The 16,660-nt window shown below is 43.5% G+C and overlaps 1 protein-coding gene across 2 annotated transcripts in view; it reads right to left on the reverse strand.

Moving 5' to 3' along the window:
• Positions 1 to 15,535, reverse strand: part of LOC118310649 (rho GTPase-activating protein 29) — a 31,882-nt gene extending 16,347 nt beyond the window's left edge. For both annotated transcript variants that reach the window (XM_035633763.2, XM_035633762.2), the window contains exons 1-2: positions 15,343 to 15,535; positions 14,001 to 14,399 (exon numbers count right to left, since the gene is read on the reverse strand). In XM_035633763.2, coding sequence (XP_035489656.2) covers positions 14,001 to 14,331 — 331 coding nt within the window. In that variant the 5' untranslated portion in view covers positions 14,332 to 14,399; positions 15,343 to 15,535. The remainder of the gene's footprint in view (positions 1 to 14,000; positions 14,400 to 15,342) is intronic.
• Positions 15,536 to 16,660: the final 1,125 nt, after the last annotated feature.

Consider the following 16,660-nt stretch of genomic DNA (forward strand, 5'->3'; position numbering starts at 1 on the left):
TGTGTGTGTGTGTGTGTGTGTGTGTGTGTGTGTGTGTGTGTGTGTGTGTGTGTGTGTGTGTGTGTGTGTGTGTGTGTGTGTGTGTTTGTCCCTCCAGAAGAAACGTGGAAGACAAATACGGTGCTGGTTTCTCAGTTGCACGAAACTACTGTGATGCAACTTCTTTTGCTGCTTCCTCCAGATAGAGAGCGGTACCGTGTACAACGGAAGAGGCTCGCCTCACAAAACACGTTATAATGTCTCAGTCATGACGGTCATAACATTTCCGCACAGGTGAAGATGAGAACTACCAGAGTGATTACGTGCGTTTTGTGCTGTGTGGTCACATACGAGGTGGAGTAAGACAGATGTCCCACATCACATCGAAGTCACAGATTTTTATCTACAACAACAGCCCCGACAGTCGTCAAACATCTGCCGAGTTCTTGGCCCCTCGCAGAGTCAAGAGCCATATCTATTCATTTATTAATAAATACAGCTGTGATGCGGAGTCTTGAGTTTCTGTGTGATGCAATCTGTGAACTGCATACCAATGACAAGACAGTCACGCTAAAGGTGCTAAAGAAATGACGTTTCAGAGGTGACTAACTTAATGTGGCACATTTTGCAGATGTTATCAGCGGCAGACAGCATTAAAAAATGTTGAGAAAGATCTTGCCTTTCTCTCCGTTACCAGTGAGCTTTCAGAAGATGACACTTGAAAGAGGAAAAGAATGTACAAAATGCATTCAGGTTGCTCATCTATGATTAGCCATTTGACCGTATCCCATTCTATCAGCAGGTCTGCTATGAAAGGCACGTCTTTCTTGTAGAACCTGTAGTACCCTCATTTACCTGTGTTTATGCTTTCAACCAAGGGTTTTCCTCCTGACCCTGTGTTCACTTCTTCATAATGTAAAAAGTTCTTCTAGCACTTTTCAAAAACAATGTTTAATCAGAGAATTGAGCTCTTTGGGCAAAAAAGAAAGAAAAAATTATAATAAAAGAGACTGAATGAACGAATTTCTCCAGTCCGAGTCGGAGGTCTGATGCAGGTTAATCAGCTGAGGCTGTGCAGACTGGCACCAGACAGAAGGTGAGTTCATGTCTGTATCTCGCTGTTTTCAGAAGAAGCAATGTCACCGGCTGAAAGAGGGGGAAAAAAGAAAAGCCATCTGTTTTCCATCAATGCCATCCCACCAGGCAGCAGGGTGAGATGAGAGACCGAATTCATTGGAATGTTAAAAGGAATTGCAGAGGGAGTGAAGATAGGGGCCTGGGTGAGTAGTAGTCATCCTTACTCATCCACTCATGCAGTCAAGAGTTGGCTGGAGTAAAAGACGTAATCCTGACACATAAGCCAAGGCCATCTGTGACACCATTTTATGAGCAACAGAAGAGAAGGGGATTAGTAAAAAATACTAAGAAAGAGAAGAATCACAAGGTAACATAACTAACAAGATAAATAAGGTTGTTCCAAATTAAATATAAACAGCGTCCATCTTGCTGGTAAAAAGTTAACCAATCCTTGCCAACCAGCTTCCAACACACAGGATTAGTAAAACAGTGTCCAGTAGGTCGGGGGGGGGGGGCTCACCTGCCCCAAGGCGAGAAGTCCCTGACCCTGCAACACACACTTTGAAGTCAGCCCTCCCTCCCCACAGTCACAATGGGCCTTCATTAAGAACCCTCCCCTTCCTTTCAACCCTCCTTCTCAGTTGTGGTCATTGGGGTATTTTCGGTTTGCTCGCTGGCGTTTGAAGATTTTCCTTATCAAAGAGTGTGGTTTGGTCCTTAACATATGAGAGCCAGCCCCGTAATGAGGTACACACCGGAGAATTTTCACTTTGCATGACACAAGCGGAGCATGACTGAAGGTGCTGCTGCAGTAGAATCACAGTTCTAATGGAGGTTACAGCATGAGCCATTTCCCTTTCCTCTGAAATGAAAGGAATTTAATTAAGACTGAGCTGTTTCTGCAGAGAAGCGAAGGAGATACAAATTGTAAGGGAAAAAAAACAAAGGCTGCGATGTTGTGGCAACAAAGACAGGAGGATGTCCTGGGCCAATCAGCTGGAACAGAGTGGAGGCCAAAAAGGACATTTTGTCAGGGACTGGTACTGGCTGTATCCTTTGTTTACTGTCACCCGCTGCCAGCTGTCACACCACTGTGCAAGAGATAAAACACCGCGATGGAGAGGCACAGAGAAATAAACAGCAGCCGGCCTTTTCAAATGTTGATACACTGTCACTGACAGTGACCTTAAGGGAACCAAGACCATGTCCACACCAATGACAACAGAGCCTCTTGCAACCACTCTATCAACATTTTACACAACAACAAGTGCTTTTGTCCGACCAAAAGAGTCGGTCCACGTCCTGACTGCGGATCAAACTAAACCGTGGTTCGGTTGGGTTCGTTGCAGTGTGAAAACACTTTTGAAGACAGTTTCGGACTTTTGGACCAATTGCAGGAAGTTGAAAGGCGGCATTAAACAATCGAAGATAAGACAAATTGACATGTGGGTGGAGGAGACGAAATATCTAATTGCAATAAATGCAGGATTGCTTGCAGTCTTTTATTAATGAATTAATGAAATTAGCCAGTTAATTAATTTCCTCCATTTAAACCTGAGGAATTGATAACACGCCAACGTCAGACGGGTGCCCGTCTTAAAACCAATCAATGTCAAGCACCGGTAGATGCAGCCCATGTAGGTGATGATGACGGGACATATGTATGTCATGCAAAATTCTTCAGCACACTCCGAAAATTTGCAACGTGAAAACAAAACTAACAAGATCCAAAGTAACCAAGGTAACAGAGGCATGAACCTTACCTCGGACTTGGAAGACATAGGCTTTATTTTTAATGTGTTGATGTCAGCTTACTTTGGGTTGTGATATAAATGAAAGTATAATTGAATTAATTAATAATAATTACATTAATTTGGCAGATCCTTTTTTTGCAGATACAATTGTGTGTACATGACTTAATCCTACCGTTTGTGTACGTGTCGGCACAGTCTGTGTGCAATTAGGGCTACTCAGATCATTGTTAAATCTTAACCCAGATTAAAAAAATCCACACAAAAGAATTCCAGAAATGGGAATAAAGTTATCAAAACAAGGTCAAACTTTGTGTGACGGCTCATACTGATCACCAACAGTGTTGTGCTTTGGATTGTGTGAAAGGATCTGTGCTCAGTGCAGCGTGAGACAGCTGAGGAAAAAGGCTGGTTAAAAAAAAAATTTAAATAAAAAAAATCAACGTTGAGTGGTTTTGTCACAACAATGGCATCAAAAAGCACACTGGAAATCTGTTGGCAATTGTGGGGACCGTGCCATTGTTTTGGTAGAGATAACAGCGCTGAGGCATAAGAGCCGGCCATATTGTTTGAAGGAAGACCCCCTGCCAACGCCGCCGCAGCTCAAGGCCGCATTGTCTTTCTTTACAGTGGTGGGATGAGCTGTCGGCCCAGCCTCGCTTTCACGCTCAGTCTGCTTCGTTTATTTTCTACAAGATCAAGACGTCCCTCCCCTTTATAGGAACAACATTCGACTATGACCAAAACAGATGCGTAAGGGATGCGAACTTCTTTGATGATCGATTGCCTTAACGAATCCCGATCAATGTTCTGTGTGGGAAAAATATAAATTCATATTAGGCCTACACAAGTTTTTAGCATCAACATTTCATTATCTCTGGACAAGACAAGCATGTGACTCGGGGGTGCCTCACTATTTAACGGTTCTGTTTCCAACAGGATGAGAATTCACTTGGTGGAAGGCGCAACATGTGACCAGTGTTGCAGGTAGAGACTCGTGCAGTTCAGATTTACTGCTACAATTTACTAGAGTTCCCTAAATGCTTATCTAGCTGGCCGTCAGTAGACCCCAGCTAGGCAGCTGTGCACAGAGAAGCCCCAAGCAGAAGTCCCCATAAACAATTTGCTTGAAAAGAGCAAAGGTTATAATGTAAGTTTTATGTACCTAGGCGGGTTTTAATCTACCGGGAAAGGTGGACGATATAACCCCGATTCGCGCATCCCAACGATAAATAGAAAAATCTGGTCCTAAACCCGGGACGGTGCCGATGTTTGACTAAGATTTCTTGGTAATGTGAGGGGTTTAACTACTGAACTGCTCACAGACTCATCGGGCCCGCCCTGATCAATATCAAACATATTTGATAATTAGGAGTTCAAATCGTGATGATCGTGTTGCAGCAGTTGACGTTGTTGCCAAGCAACAGTAAACATTCCAGCCCCGGGAGGTTCAACGTTAGCTAGCATACCACTGTAAAATAATAAAACTGTTGAGACTCTTGCCTCCAGTTCTCACTGAGGAACGGACCACAAACGTCTGCTTTCATTTTATCTCGGTGCAAACTGTTGCTAAAGCAACAGCCACTTGTTGCACCACACTCTCCATTTTTGTTTACATTCGCCTTCCCCATGAGATCACGTGAGAAGAGAATAAGAGATCACGTGATTCGGTGCGTTACTCCCTGATTGCTCCCCCCTGGAACGATAATCTTGATAATATCCCGTCGTGTGGTGTGTGATGAGCCATTATTTTCAAATCGTGTAGAGTGTGCATGTTTGAGATTAGGCAGGAGATAATCTGTGCAGTTTCTCCTTAAGTGTGTGATGCAAACGGTTTTCAACAATCGGTTGGGATTTTGAGACTCCTGTAGTCTGAGCCGGGCTTTAGTCAAGGAAAAACTCTGCTAAGCCCGCCTGCCTGTTATTACAAGAGGATATTTGCCCTCAGTAGCGGACATGCTCCTTGGCTGGTAAGGCAGAGGCACATGTCCGTGGAGTGTTAAATACATGGCACCCCTGTTATTTAAACTCATGTTGCAATGAAAGAGGTTTCAGTTTGTGTTCTTGCCTTTCGCCACTGTCATTAACTTTATTCATGAAATGAAACCTAGTTCTGGAATGTTTCTTTCTTCTCTTTTCCTTTTGCAAGTTACGAAGACACATGCATTCGCAATGCTCTTTTAAACTTCTTCTTTAAAATTTGGTTCAAACTCGTCAAAAACGAGTGGAACAGCGATTATCAAGTATAAATACTGGTGGGTTGGATAATCTAGATGGAATGCTCTTGAAATTGGTGGCCAGAGATTTGCATTTTTCTCTTAACCCTGAAACCACATTGAAATCTAAGGAAAATACAGAAATGCTCATATTTAGAGGACACCGGAACAAATTCTTGATTCATTTAATCAACAGATAAATAGACTATTTTCCTCTATATTCATTTCACATTAAATCTCGCAGCAGATCCGTGTGCCTGACGGTCGTGCTAGTCGTGCTTCTGGTGCTTGTTTTGATACACAACTCCTGACAGCTGAGTGTTAAAAACACAAACATGGTAAGTGGATTCAGCTCGAACTCAACAGATAACTTTATTCATTTAATATGGAATTCAAAAGTCACCTGTCATGGTTGAAGTGCTCATTGAGCGTGTAGAGCACTACTTCACGGATGCTTTGATTTGATTAAAAAAATCTCAACAGAAACTTTTCAAACAACTCATTCAGAATTAATCTGCAGTCGCCGAGTATGTTGCAAAAACACAATCATCTTTGCCAAAAAATTGCGAACTCAACTTTAACACAAATACGGTCGCTCAAACATTTTCCTTCTGAATTAATGTTGCACTTTGAATTGCTCTGTGCGTGTGGGAGGGGAGGTCCCATTGTGTCTTAACAAAGCTCATTGTGTGTCTAGTGCAGAGACAGACCACTCTAATCCAAATCTTCAGGTGGCCTGACAGAGGTTACAGCCTCTGCTCCCCCCACTGATAACAACAGGCAATCAACTGGCCTGTCTGGACACGCGATCTGCTCCACATGAAACAAGCCCCGGCAGTTCTGGTGACGCTACTTGGGAAACAGCCGCGGGGCTTTACTGAAAGGCCAAGGAGGCCACATTTCCCCATCAGTATCCCTCCCCCTAGGAAAGAGAGACGGTAGCGGATTTACACCAACAGAGGCAGATGATCTACACATTTTCTTTTAGATGCGTGTCTCTGTCCGCCTCGTTCCGGGATGGTGACACATTCTTCTACGTGAAGACTCAGTCATCAAACCCCAGATTGCTCCGAACGCAAACGGACACTTTCCACAGAGAGAACCCGGACTGAATGCGATGAGTTGTCTCTTCAATCACAAACCACAAGGTCAGAAAACGTGAAATGCTAACGGACTTGCTGGCATTGCCGAGCTGCCCGCAACCTGATCTGCGACAGGTGGAATTGTTTGGTCGGGGTTCCATCTCCACAACACTAATTTCCCCCTCTGTCCAAACAAGCGCTGCATTGCCGGGTGCCCTCCGCTGTCGTTCCCATGCCTTGTTTGGAGACAGAGCAGGGCCCCAGACATCACACAGACAGTAAACAGCAGGCACTCCATAAACAGGTCCACGCTCTCGGGCCTACTAGTGAACTGCACTCTGTGGGGTCTGCAGTCGCTTCACAGTCCGGCTAATTCCTTTAACACTTCATTACACGTTTCGGGGACTTTGGAGCAGGTGCAGAACAAGGCCGCATTGTTGGATCAACACGGTCTGTCAGGTGTCGGCTACATTAGGAAATGAGGACAGTACGGCAAAAGGACAACAGGAAATCAAAGCAATTACACATTATCAAAAGATTCCAATCCAAATCGTAGAGTTTTAGACCAATGAGCAACAAACTTTGTATTTGACAACTGTAATTAGGGCTGTAATTGTTAATCAATTTGTTCATAAAATGTCAGAAAAAATGTACCAACTAATTGTTTCAGCTCAAACTGTAATGTTGTAATACAACCAGGAAAAAAGATGCTAAGGAGTTTTATTCCACTGGTGTCCAGATATGCACATCTGTGGATGACTTCACCTCAACACAATGTTATTACAAGACTCTGTGAATGAATCTCCACCTACCTGAAGTTATGATGTCACCTGATACAGCATGGGAAAATGTGTGAGAGACTATTGGGCAAGAAAAGTGACTAACTCTTTCAGACATATGAATGAAAGATCCAAGAGGTTTGTTGGGGACAAGTTTTGTGTGTCGGTTGTGTCTCTTGATTCAAAACCGAGCAGAGATTAAATGGCTTTCTACGGGAACAACTCACAAAGTAGCACCACAAGCCTCGGGCCCCCTCCTGCGCACACGCCTGATCCACGGCTGTAAATTTCAGCAGGTCTGGTCCAATCGCCAGCGAGTGACGTCCCCCTGCGATGCAGGAGCTCCCCAGGGCCATGACCAATCTCCTACACAAACATCTAGAGCCCATAACCATAAATCCCACCCCAGGAAACACACCCCGACCACAAGCTCGCACAAAAAAACATCCTTCAGCATCACAGAGGGGAAAGTTACTGCCCAACAAATCTCTCCTTTCTTTCTCCTAAGAGCAGCGGGCCATTAAAAGCATTATGTGCTAGAATTTGGCTTTTCTCTCGATTGAAGGCGCCACCCGCAAGTGGCCACTTCAGTTGGCACAGGGGCACTTGTGTGAGGAGGGGGAAGATATTTGTGGCAGCTATTGCTGGATATAATTTGCTCAGAGTAATGCTGGTATTTGCAGGCCGGTAAACTGGGACTTTAAAACTGGTAAAAACATTTAAAAAAATGCTACAAGATAAGGATAAAGGCAGAGTTACTCCAATATTTGCTGCAATAACATAGATTCAGACTCTTTTGAATTGACATTTACAATTCTCATAACAACTGCAATTTAAGCTAAGTTTAGTCAAGTAAACAACTTAGTTAAAATCATGAAGGTGAATGAATCCCTGTAAGACTACAACCACACATTTTGAATCATATTCGACCCTTAAAGAAGCTGACTCTTCTTTTAGGGTCGAATATGATTACAACAACAGTTTTTTCGCTCAAAAAAACATTAACACCCTCCAACATCTGGCTTTGGTTGTAAGCGTGAAAAGGGTACAATCAGCCTTCACTCCCCGGTCAGACGTAACTGCAGTATATTACGGGTATTTAGCGACTCCACCTCGGCTGAGCGCAGCAGCAGCAGCAGCAGCAGCGATGGAAACTTGACACCCGGGTCGTTGGACACGCTAATTTACACCCGTTTCCCGCCGCGGTGCTGCGACACGTGTCGCGGAGGGAATGGAGGCTTGTCACCTCCGTCGGTAACTCTTTTCGCCCTCTCAGCCACAAATTGCGCGCAGCATTCATTCATTTGAGTTTGAAGAGAGAGAAGGTATGAAAGGGTAACGCTGTGAGGTAGTCACTGGCCCCCGCGCTGCCTTCTCCTTCTGGCGTACTGGTGACGTCACACACACTGGGAGGTCAGTTGCTTTTTGGTGTAAAAATGGTATCAGTAGACTGCAGAACGGCCAGATCTTATCTGAGTGTCATGATGACGCCCACAGTTTTCAAAGTGCAACAATGCTCAGTCAGTTCATGCTCTTCCTCATTTGCAGACGTTGAATCGCTCCTTCTCACAGCATTGACAGTGTATGAGGAACATTTTCTGCAGCATAATGGGGAGGTAACACGTTCCACAGTTAATCCGCGGTCAAACAAACGGTACAATGCACGCCATACGTTGGGTAAACAAGCTCTTTAAGCTCCTGCTAGGCTGTGAGATGTTTGTTCAACCCTGGAGTGGAACTGTAAAAGTTTTTTTTTCACCTGTGGCTAAAAAGGATAAAGTCAGTAACACAGACTCTCTGGAGAAAAGAAACCTCTGAAGGGTTTCTGTCGCAGCAAAAAATGCCATTTATAGTAAAAAGCTCGGCTGTTCAACTCAGTCACGCCTGTGTTCTATCCATAACTTAATAATAACTGCACAATTCTCAGCACACATTCCTTAAACTTCTTTGGCTTGATGATGAGGACAAACTACGGAACTTTTTTTAACTCAGTGTGGGGAAAAAAGTGATATATTTTTTTTCTCTAGGGGAATTTTGCAATTGTTTTGTCCCCGTGTGGTCACAGAAATAAAAGCAAAACAAAGATATGAAACGGTGAAGTAGCAGGACTTGTGCTTAGCACAGCAGCTTGTGCAACAGTGGCATTTTCTTAACTTCTCAACTTCAAATAAAAGAACAAATTCCTCCAAGTAACAGTTTTGTCCTGTATGTTTCAGATAAAGGTTTCCTCCGGGACCAGCACTGTCCTGGCTTGAAATTTTAAAAAATGAAAGACAGCTTTTGAGTGGATCATCATTCAAGTTGCATAGATTTGACCACGAATCTGCACTTAATTTATTTAAGGAGAGTCTCCGCAGTCAATCGGCCTCACACCTAGCATTAGTCTATTGAAGGCACTATAGCCACAAGTGAACATTTGTTCTAAAGGAATGCAGAGTATGCAGGAGAGTTGGGGGATGGGAGGGGGACCGCAGCCCGGCTGTGTGTGTGGAGGACTATTTTTCATCCTGATTAAAACCATTAACCGAGCTGTCTTCTGAAAAACCACACTGAAATGAAAACCTCACGGTGAGGAGAAACACCCTGACACTTTTATTACACCTCTAAAAATAAAATCACGTCGGCCCTGAAGTGCTGTAAAATACTTGTGTACTATTTCTTTTAAATGCTTGTAATTTCTTCACTGCTTTTAAATCATCTCAAAACGTACTTTTACCAAATGTCGATAACTGTTATTCTTTTCTTTTAACTGTTTCCTGTCACTGTTTGTCTGAAGTTGTATTACTTTATTTGTTGTCTTGATTTCTTTTCTTTCATTTGTGAAGCACTTTGTAACAGTTTGTTTTTAAAAGGTTATGTATAGATAAAGTTATAAAATAAAACAAAATAAAATGATTAACAACAGGGACATTTAAGCCACAATGAGCGTGCATGAGTTACGAGCAAGTTGGAGGCATTCGAATAAAAGAAAACTTTTGACTTGACAGTTAACAACAAGATTTACAAGCCAAAATATACAAAATCTAATAGTAGGCAACTATAAAATAAAAATATAAAAATGAGCAAAAGAAGTCAAAATAAAGTTCAATCAAATATAACACGAGGTAACGAGGGTGCAAAGAGAATACACAATCATGATGAATAATATAAAGATTTATGAATATTGTAAAGTGTATTCAAGTGGTATCATAAATATGATGGTTATTGCACATGATACTGGAGATATTCTGATTCCGATACCGTCGGAGATGCCTCGTGCTGATCGAACAAGACTTACGTGATGTGTTTTTTTCTTTAATTGACAATATGATGCAAAGCAGTACGAGGTTCACTGATTAACAGTGTGTGTTGACGACGCCACATGTGACTGGACAAAGATCATCTCGGGGCAACAGGGGGACGTGGACAGGGGGGGTCACCTACTCAGTCCAAACTCATAGAGCCTCCCATTCTTCCCTCTTGCTTTGACAGCTTTACTTTTATTGGGCAACAGTTCTGTGACTAAGAGTCCAGATATGAGAGAAAGTGTAAACCGACACCACGATCTGACCCCCGGGTGAATCTATCAGTGTCAAGTTGTGGGTGTGAATACACTGGTCATACTTGACACAACTAAATGGGTTTCTGACAAGTAAACATGCCGCATGCATGTACGTTTGCGCTGCCTCCAGCTAAAAAACTGCCGGGTGCCCCACGAGAGGAACAATAAGCATCTTCCCGAGCTTAAAAACCCTCTCCGCAATGTTTTCTCTGCACGAGGCGCTATGTGACTCACGGAGTCAAACCTGCTCCTCTGCACAAGGAATACAAGCCTGCCAGATCCCAACAGGGAGCACGCCTATCAGCAAAAAGAAAAAAGAAAAAGCATTATGTCGGTTTCACACAGTACTCCAGTGTCAGACCTTTCCAAAATATGAAAAGAACAACACGAGAGTTGGCATGTGCCTCGGTGACCTCCTCCCCACTGCAGCCTTCCCCAACTTCATGGAGGCCTGCTGCTGTTGTTGTTGTTTTTGCAAGCAAACGATTAACATGCTGGTATTCCCACATATAAAACGTAGACGTAACGAATGTAGGTATGAGTCATTGAGGCTGTATCCATACTACTACGTTTCAATTTGAAAACAATAACGATCTCCGTCCAGGCGAAAGGTTTTAGCTCCGAAACAGTTTTAATCCCTGTCTATACTAACACACCTGGAAACACGGTGACGTTCACTGGTCATGCGCCTGCTGGTGTAAACAGGAAGCAGATTGACCACGCTGCAGGCACTTAGCGAAGAGTTGCTTACTTGGAGAAAATACTACGAGCGAGAAACAACAAGAATGAAAATTGAGACGAGGGGATTTTAGAACTTGGAGTAACAAAGCAGTTTCCAACGTCCAGTCGTGACCGATGAGAACCAATAAGAACGCGAATGGGGATGACCGCATCATCGCTTGTGAGTAGATGTGCCAATACCACAGTTAAAAATCACAATAGAGACGAAGCCTGTGTGAATCAGTAGAAAACAGACCTTTGACTGTTGCTTTTTCCAGACTATGTAACCTCCCTGACCCCGCCGACAGAAATAGACAAGTCATTAATCACATCGCACACTGAATATCAAAAACTATTATGTAGAAGAATGTCATTTACGGGACAATAAAGTTTCTTTTGTTTAACTCAAAATTAAGCCCAACATGTGATGCATCTTTGGACATGGAAGATCAAATCAATCTTAAATATAATCAGCATCTGTGTTTTGAGAGACAACGGCCAGGGTTGTTCGAGCGGCGGCGAACAGGAGCCAGACTGATCGCTGAGAATACTCTGAATGTTCAAGTACATGGGAAACTGGAAACTCATTCAGAAGTTGACACACGCTCCAAACTGTCCGTTTCTAAGTCAGATTTCAGCTCAGAGATGGTATGAGTTGGTTCCTCGGATCGCAGTGTGAATATAAAGCTGGGAGATGACTCACAAAATATATTTTCTCAATCTGTATCTTCCACCGCTCCACAGTTGCCAATATGAAAAATGACTCAGTGTTTACTTTCTACATGAACAGAAAACCCCATAGTAGCAGCTTCTTGCACTAAGTTATTCCACGAGAATCACGTGTGTGTCAGTGTCTTGGGAGAGAAGCACAACAAAAACAAAACCATTAGTCCAACTGAGCAAATATTATGGAGGGTTGTATGCTATGATTTAATCCCCCACCTGCTGAATAGGAGCCGTCGTATACGGGGAGGCAAATATCCCAAATGTTTTCGCGAGGGCTCAGAACAACACTCAGCACGACGCGAGACGAGGGCTCACTCTCAGAGGCCTCACTCCTCCAGTCAGAGGAATGGCTAAACAACTCACTCCCACCGCCGGACCTTCATTCAGTGTGTGTAGGTATGTGCCTCTTAACCGTACGGTAGGAGCAGTAGAAGATGTAACGGTAGCGGTCTTACTCTTTTAACTTGCAGAGAAAGGACACTACTTAAGTTCCATGAATCACCAACACCAAAAAGCCTCATACGAAATCTGCTCATTAGATATAATGTCCTGTTATGAATGACATAAACATATAGAACTAGTATATATAGTTGATTGAGCAGTCAGTAAATTGAGCATCTTTAGAGTTTGGGAGTGCAGGCACACAAACACATGCCATGTCATGATGTCTCTTTGGACATTCCGCCCACACATTTTATCCAATTAATACACAAATGAACTGGTCATGAAAAAAATAAAAACTGTAGCCGCACCCACGCAATACGATACAGTAGGTTATCGTCAGTCTAACACTGTGTGTGCATTTGTGTGGGGAAAGTTAGAGCTGCAACAGTTAATCGCTTAGTAATCGACTACTAAATGAATCGCTAACTATTTGGATAATCGATTAATCAGTTCAAGTAGTTTTTCTGAAAAAATAAGTCAAAAGTCTATGGTTTCAGCTTCTTAAATGAGAATATGTTCTGGTTTCTTTGCTCCTCTATGACAGTAAACCAAACACGATGGACCCTTTTCACCATTCCGTGGACCACACAAGTAATCGTGAGTTGCAGCCCTAGGTACAGTTTGTTCACGTCTGCAAACAACCGCCAAGCCATCAAAACCCGTGTCCGAGAAACAGAAAGTGAGAGTAGTAAGAACACGTAAGAGTCGCGCTGCTCTGGTGCCTGCTCCACTTTGTGTGGTTGAGTGTAGTTGTTAAGACGCTTGCAAGCGCTCGGGCATGTTAGCAGAGCGCCTGTTATCGCACTATACACTGACACTCCACAGGTGGTTCTGGGCTGTCTGTCACACACACTGGTTATCTGTAACATAACAAAAACACACAGAGCCCTGGACAGCGGGGACATTTGATCCAAAGTGCAACTGTATTTTTTTCTGCCACAGCAGAACAGTGACAGTGTTGGTGTGACATTCCAACCACGAGTAAACCAAGGTGTTCACCCTTACACCGTTTCAAATGCTTAAGGTGCAGTTTACACAATAGTATTTGTCATTCCAGTGGGCGACTGGTCAAACAAACACAACATGACTTCTTTCTTCTTGTCAGTACATTCCCGGTGTATCTACAAGGGAATTTGCAAGAAGAGAATTCCAGCCATCTGCATCATTAGTAAATATCAGGTTTTAGTGTCTCCGTTCGAAGAACAATGGATCCTTTCTGGAGAAATGTCCTGCAAATACGCGAGGGGAAAAAATGCACCGTGGAGGAGACAGAGATAAATCAGACAATGGCCTCTTTGGACCGAGAAGGTTACAAAGCTGATAGAATATGTTTGATTTTATGTGAAGCACAGAATCAACTAGAAAAATTCGAACTTTCATGCTGTCATCATGCTGTGGATGTTGCTCAACACATTCCCCTCTACTATCTGAGGTTTGTCGAAAGTCTCTCTAGCATATCTAGAAAAAAATCCCATCCGATTCAGTACAGGGCAGGGGGATAGTGTCACATAAAATATGTAATTAGAGCACGGAACATACAACATTGATTATGTGTAACAAGTATCCGCAGATGTATTTTCTTTCTGCAGGTGAGTCATTTTACTGTGTCGCATTTCCCGGACCCCCGGAGACCCCCACCTCCCCTCAACAACCTCCCCTCGCATTCCATCTCCTCCTGGACTCACCTTTACACTGGAAGGCATCCTTGAGGTTGAGCAGCACGTCGGCGAACCACCGCACGTCGTTCACCAGCTGCATCACGTACTCCGGGTCCACCCCCGGCGCCCCGACCAGCCGGGACGACAGCCCCATGCTGCTCAGCGGGTTCGGGTTGTTGTTGTTGGTGGTGGTGGTGGTGGTGGTGCCGCGGCCCATGTCCAGGGTCTTGGCGGACCGGGCCGACAGCGAGCCCGTGTGAGACTTGATGTGGGGGTGTCGTGGCGGACCCTGGGTGTGCTGCTGCTTCGTCGTCGTCGTCGTAGCAATGCCACCACTGCTGCTGCTCTTCCGCAGCATCCCAGCAGCCAGTGGCAGCTGAGCCGCCCAGCCCTCTCACAGGGAGAACAGCCCCGAGCCCTGGACGGCTGGAGAGGAGAGAAGAAGATGGGTGAAGAAGATGATGCTGATAGTGTGTGTGCGTTTGTGTGTAAGAGATTGTGTGTGTGTGTGTGTGTGTGTGTGTGTGTGTGAGTGTGTGTAATAGTGTGTGTGTGTGTGTGTGTGTGTGTGTGTGTGTGTGTGTGTGTGTGTGTGTGTGTGTGTGTGTGAGTGTGTGTAATAGTGTGTGTGTGTGTGTGTGTGTGTGTAAGAGAGTGTGTGTGTGTGTGTGTGTGTGTGTGTGTATGTATGTATGTATGTGTGTGTGTGTGTGTGTGTGTGTGTGTGTATGTATATCTGCGTGTGTGTGTGTGTGTCTGTGTGTGTGTGTCCTAACTCATTCATCTTGGTAGATTGTTAAAGACCTGTTGCACACGTGAAGTACAAACTCTTACAAATCAGTGTCTTATGTGATATCCACGTTTTTGAAACTCCTGTTCGCAGTAGTACAGTTCGGTTTACAGTAGACACACGACTGTAGACCTTCATAGTGGATATCTACACAGCAGAGCTCCACTGTGCCACGGAAGGTTTTATCAAGATTTCTTTTGTCTTTACACTTGAAACAGCTGCTCCTCTGAGCAACGCGTAGCTGTGAGCTAGCTTGGTTTAACTTACGGCGCCTGTCAACGCATTCAAACCGCGCAATGAATATTCATAAAAAACACAACTATCTGAAGATACAAGCGCTTTTTTTTTTTTTTTAAACAGAAGCAATAGGAAGTTTTAAAAAAAAAAAATCACGGGAGGGTGTTTACAAAAAACGACCAACACCGCACAACGACACGACTCTGGACGTTTCTTCTCTTCCTCCCCGGACAGTTGGCAGAGAGGAGTGATGCTGCTGTCGACCCGGGTCACAAAGTGCTTCGCTGGCGCACACACACAAAAAAAAAGAGAAGAAGAAGAGACGCGCTGCTTAAAACGTACCTGCTCGGGAGTTCACTGGCATAACGGCCGCGTCTCTCTGTTGAATGTCGCCAGTTAAAACAGTTCCGTTAAAACAAACAAACAAACAAACAAACAAACAAACAAACTCCGACCGACCGACCGCGGCAGGAGACTTGTCCGCTCCGAGCCACTGTACATCGAGGAGCATCCGACTGTCGGCGACTCTCGAGTCGGTTGTAATTCACCAGCGGGTTGGTCACATGACCGCCCACGCGCGTTGTGATTGGCCACGCCACGATCGGCGCTGCGACGCATTCAAAGACTAGCGGACTTGTAAGTTACCACAACCCAATCTTAAAAGAAAGCAGCGAATAACATCTCAACTCCAAATGGAGGAGTTTAGTAGAAACTTGCAGAGACAATGCGTCTTTATGGAATATGAATTATATCATAATAAGGACTCGATGGGTCACTTTCATCAGTGCCCTCTTACATGTATTACATTCAATCTCCTTCTTCGTGTCCTTTATATTGCACATTTTCAATTTCCTTAGCTTTTCTATAACGCATGGTTTTGCCTTTCTCTTACTTTTGCACTATTAAGAATTTATTTATTGCATTTATTACTTATCTTATTTTTTTGTTTTGTACTATTGCACCGTCGGTCCGAGATAAGAGTTTTTCCAATTCCTCTGTATGTCTCATACAATATTGCAGGAATTGACAACAAAGTTGCCTTGACTTGACTGCAGATATTTAAGACAACTATCATCACTTTATTACGCCATGTCACCATGAAACACAATTGCCCAGATGATCTTTGAATGTGCTAAAAAGATATCATCACATATGGCCTGAAGAGCTCTGGCTTATTGATAAAATAAATCAATGTGTCAAAGTAGTAATATTTGTTTGACAACTGTGCCACATCTTAAATTTCTGTTGCAATATATAATATACAGCTGCTTAATTCTGACCTTGTTTCTTAATTATTCTTTTCTTCAGTGGCACAAAGGAGGAGTATGAAAAGTGCCAAGGATTCTCATATGTAGTTGAAATGTTTATTGTCTTTGGCCCCTATTTATTCACACATGTACAGCGTTGCTTTTTGTCTTTTCTAATGAATTATATACATTAGTATGATAATATATGTTATATATGTATATGCATGTCATTTTTCTGATGCAAGCCTTTTTCATAATCAGAAACACTGCTGCTCCAACCAATAATTGAAATGTATACAGACCTAAGATTACAATAAACAGAAATACAAAATATAGCTAAGAAGGTATACAACAATATAGAGTTAAAGTGCTTATTGCACAACATTTAAGGTGGCTATTGCAAACAAACAGGT

Source organism: Scophthalmus maximus, chromosome 5 (assembly GCF_022379125.1).
Source record: "Scophthalmus maximus strain ysfricsl-2021 chromosome 5, ASM2237912v1, whole genome shotgun sequence".
NCBI classification, from domain to species: domain Eukaryota; kingdom Metazoa; phylum Chordata; class Actinopteri; order Pleuronectiformes; family Scophthalmidae; genus Scophthalmus; species Scophthalmus maximus.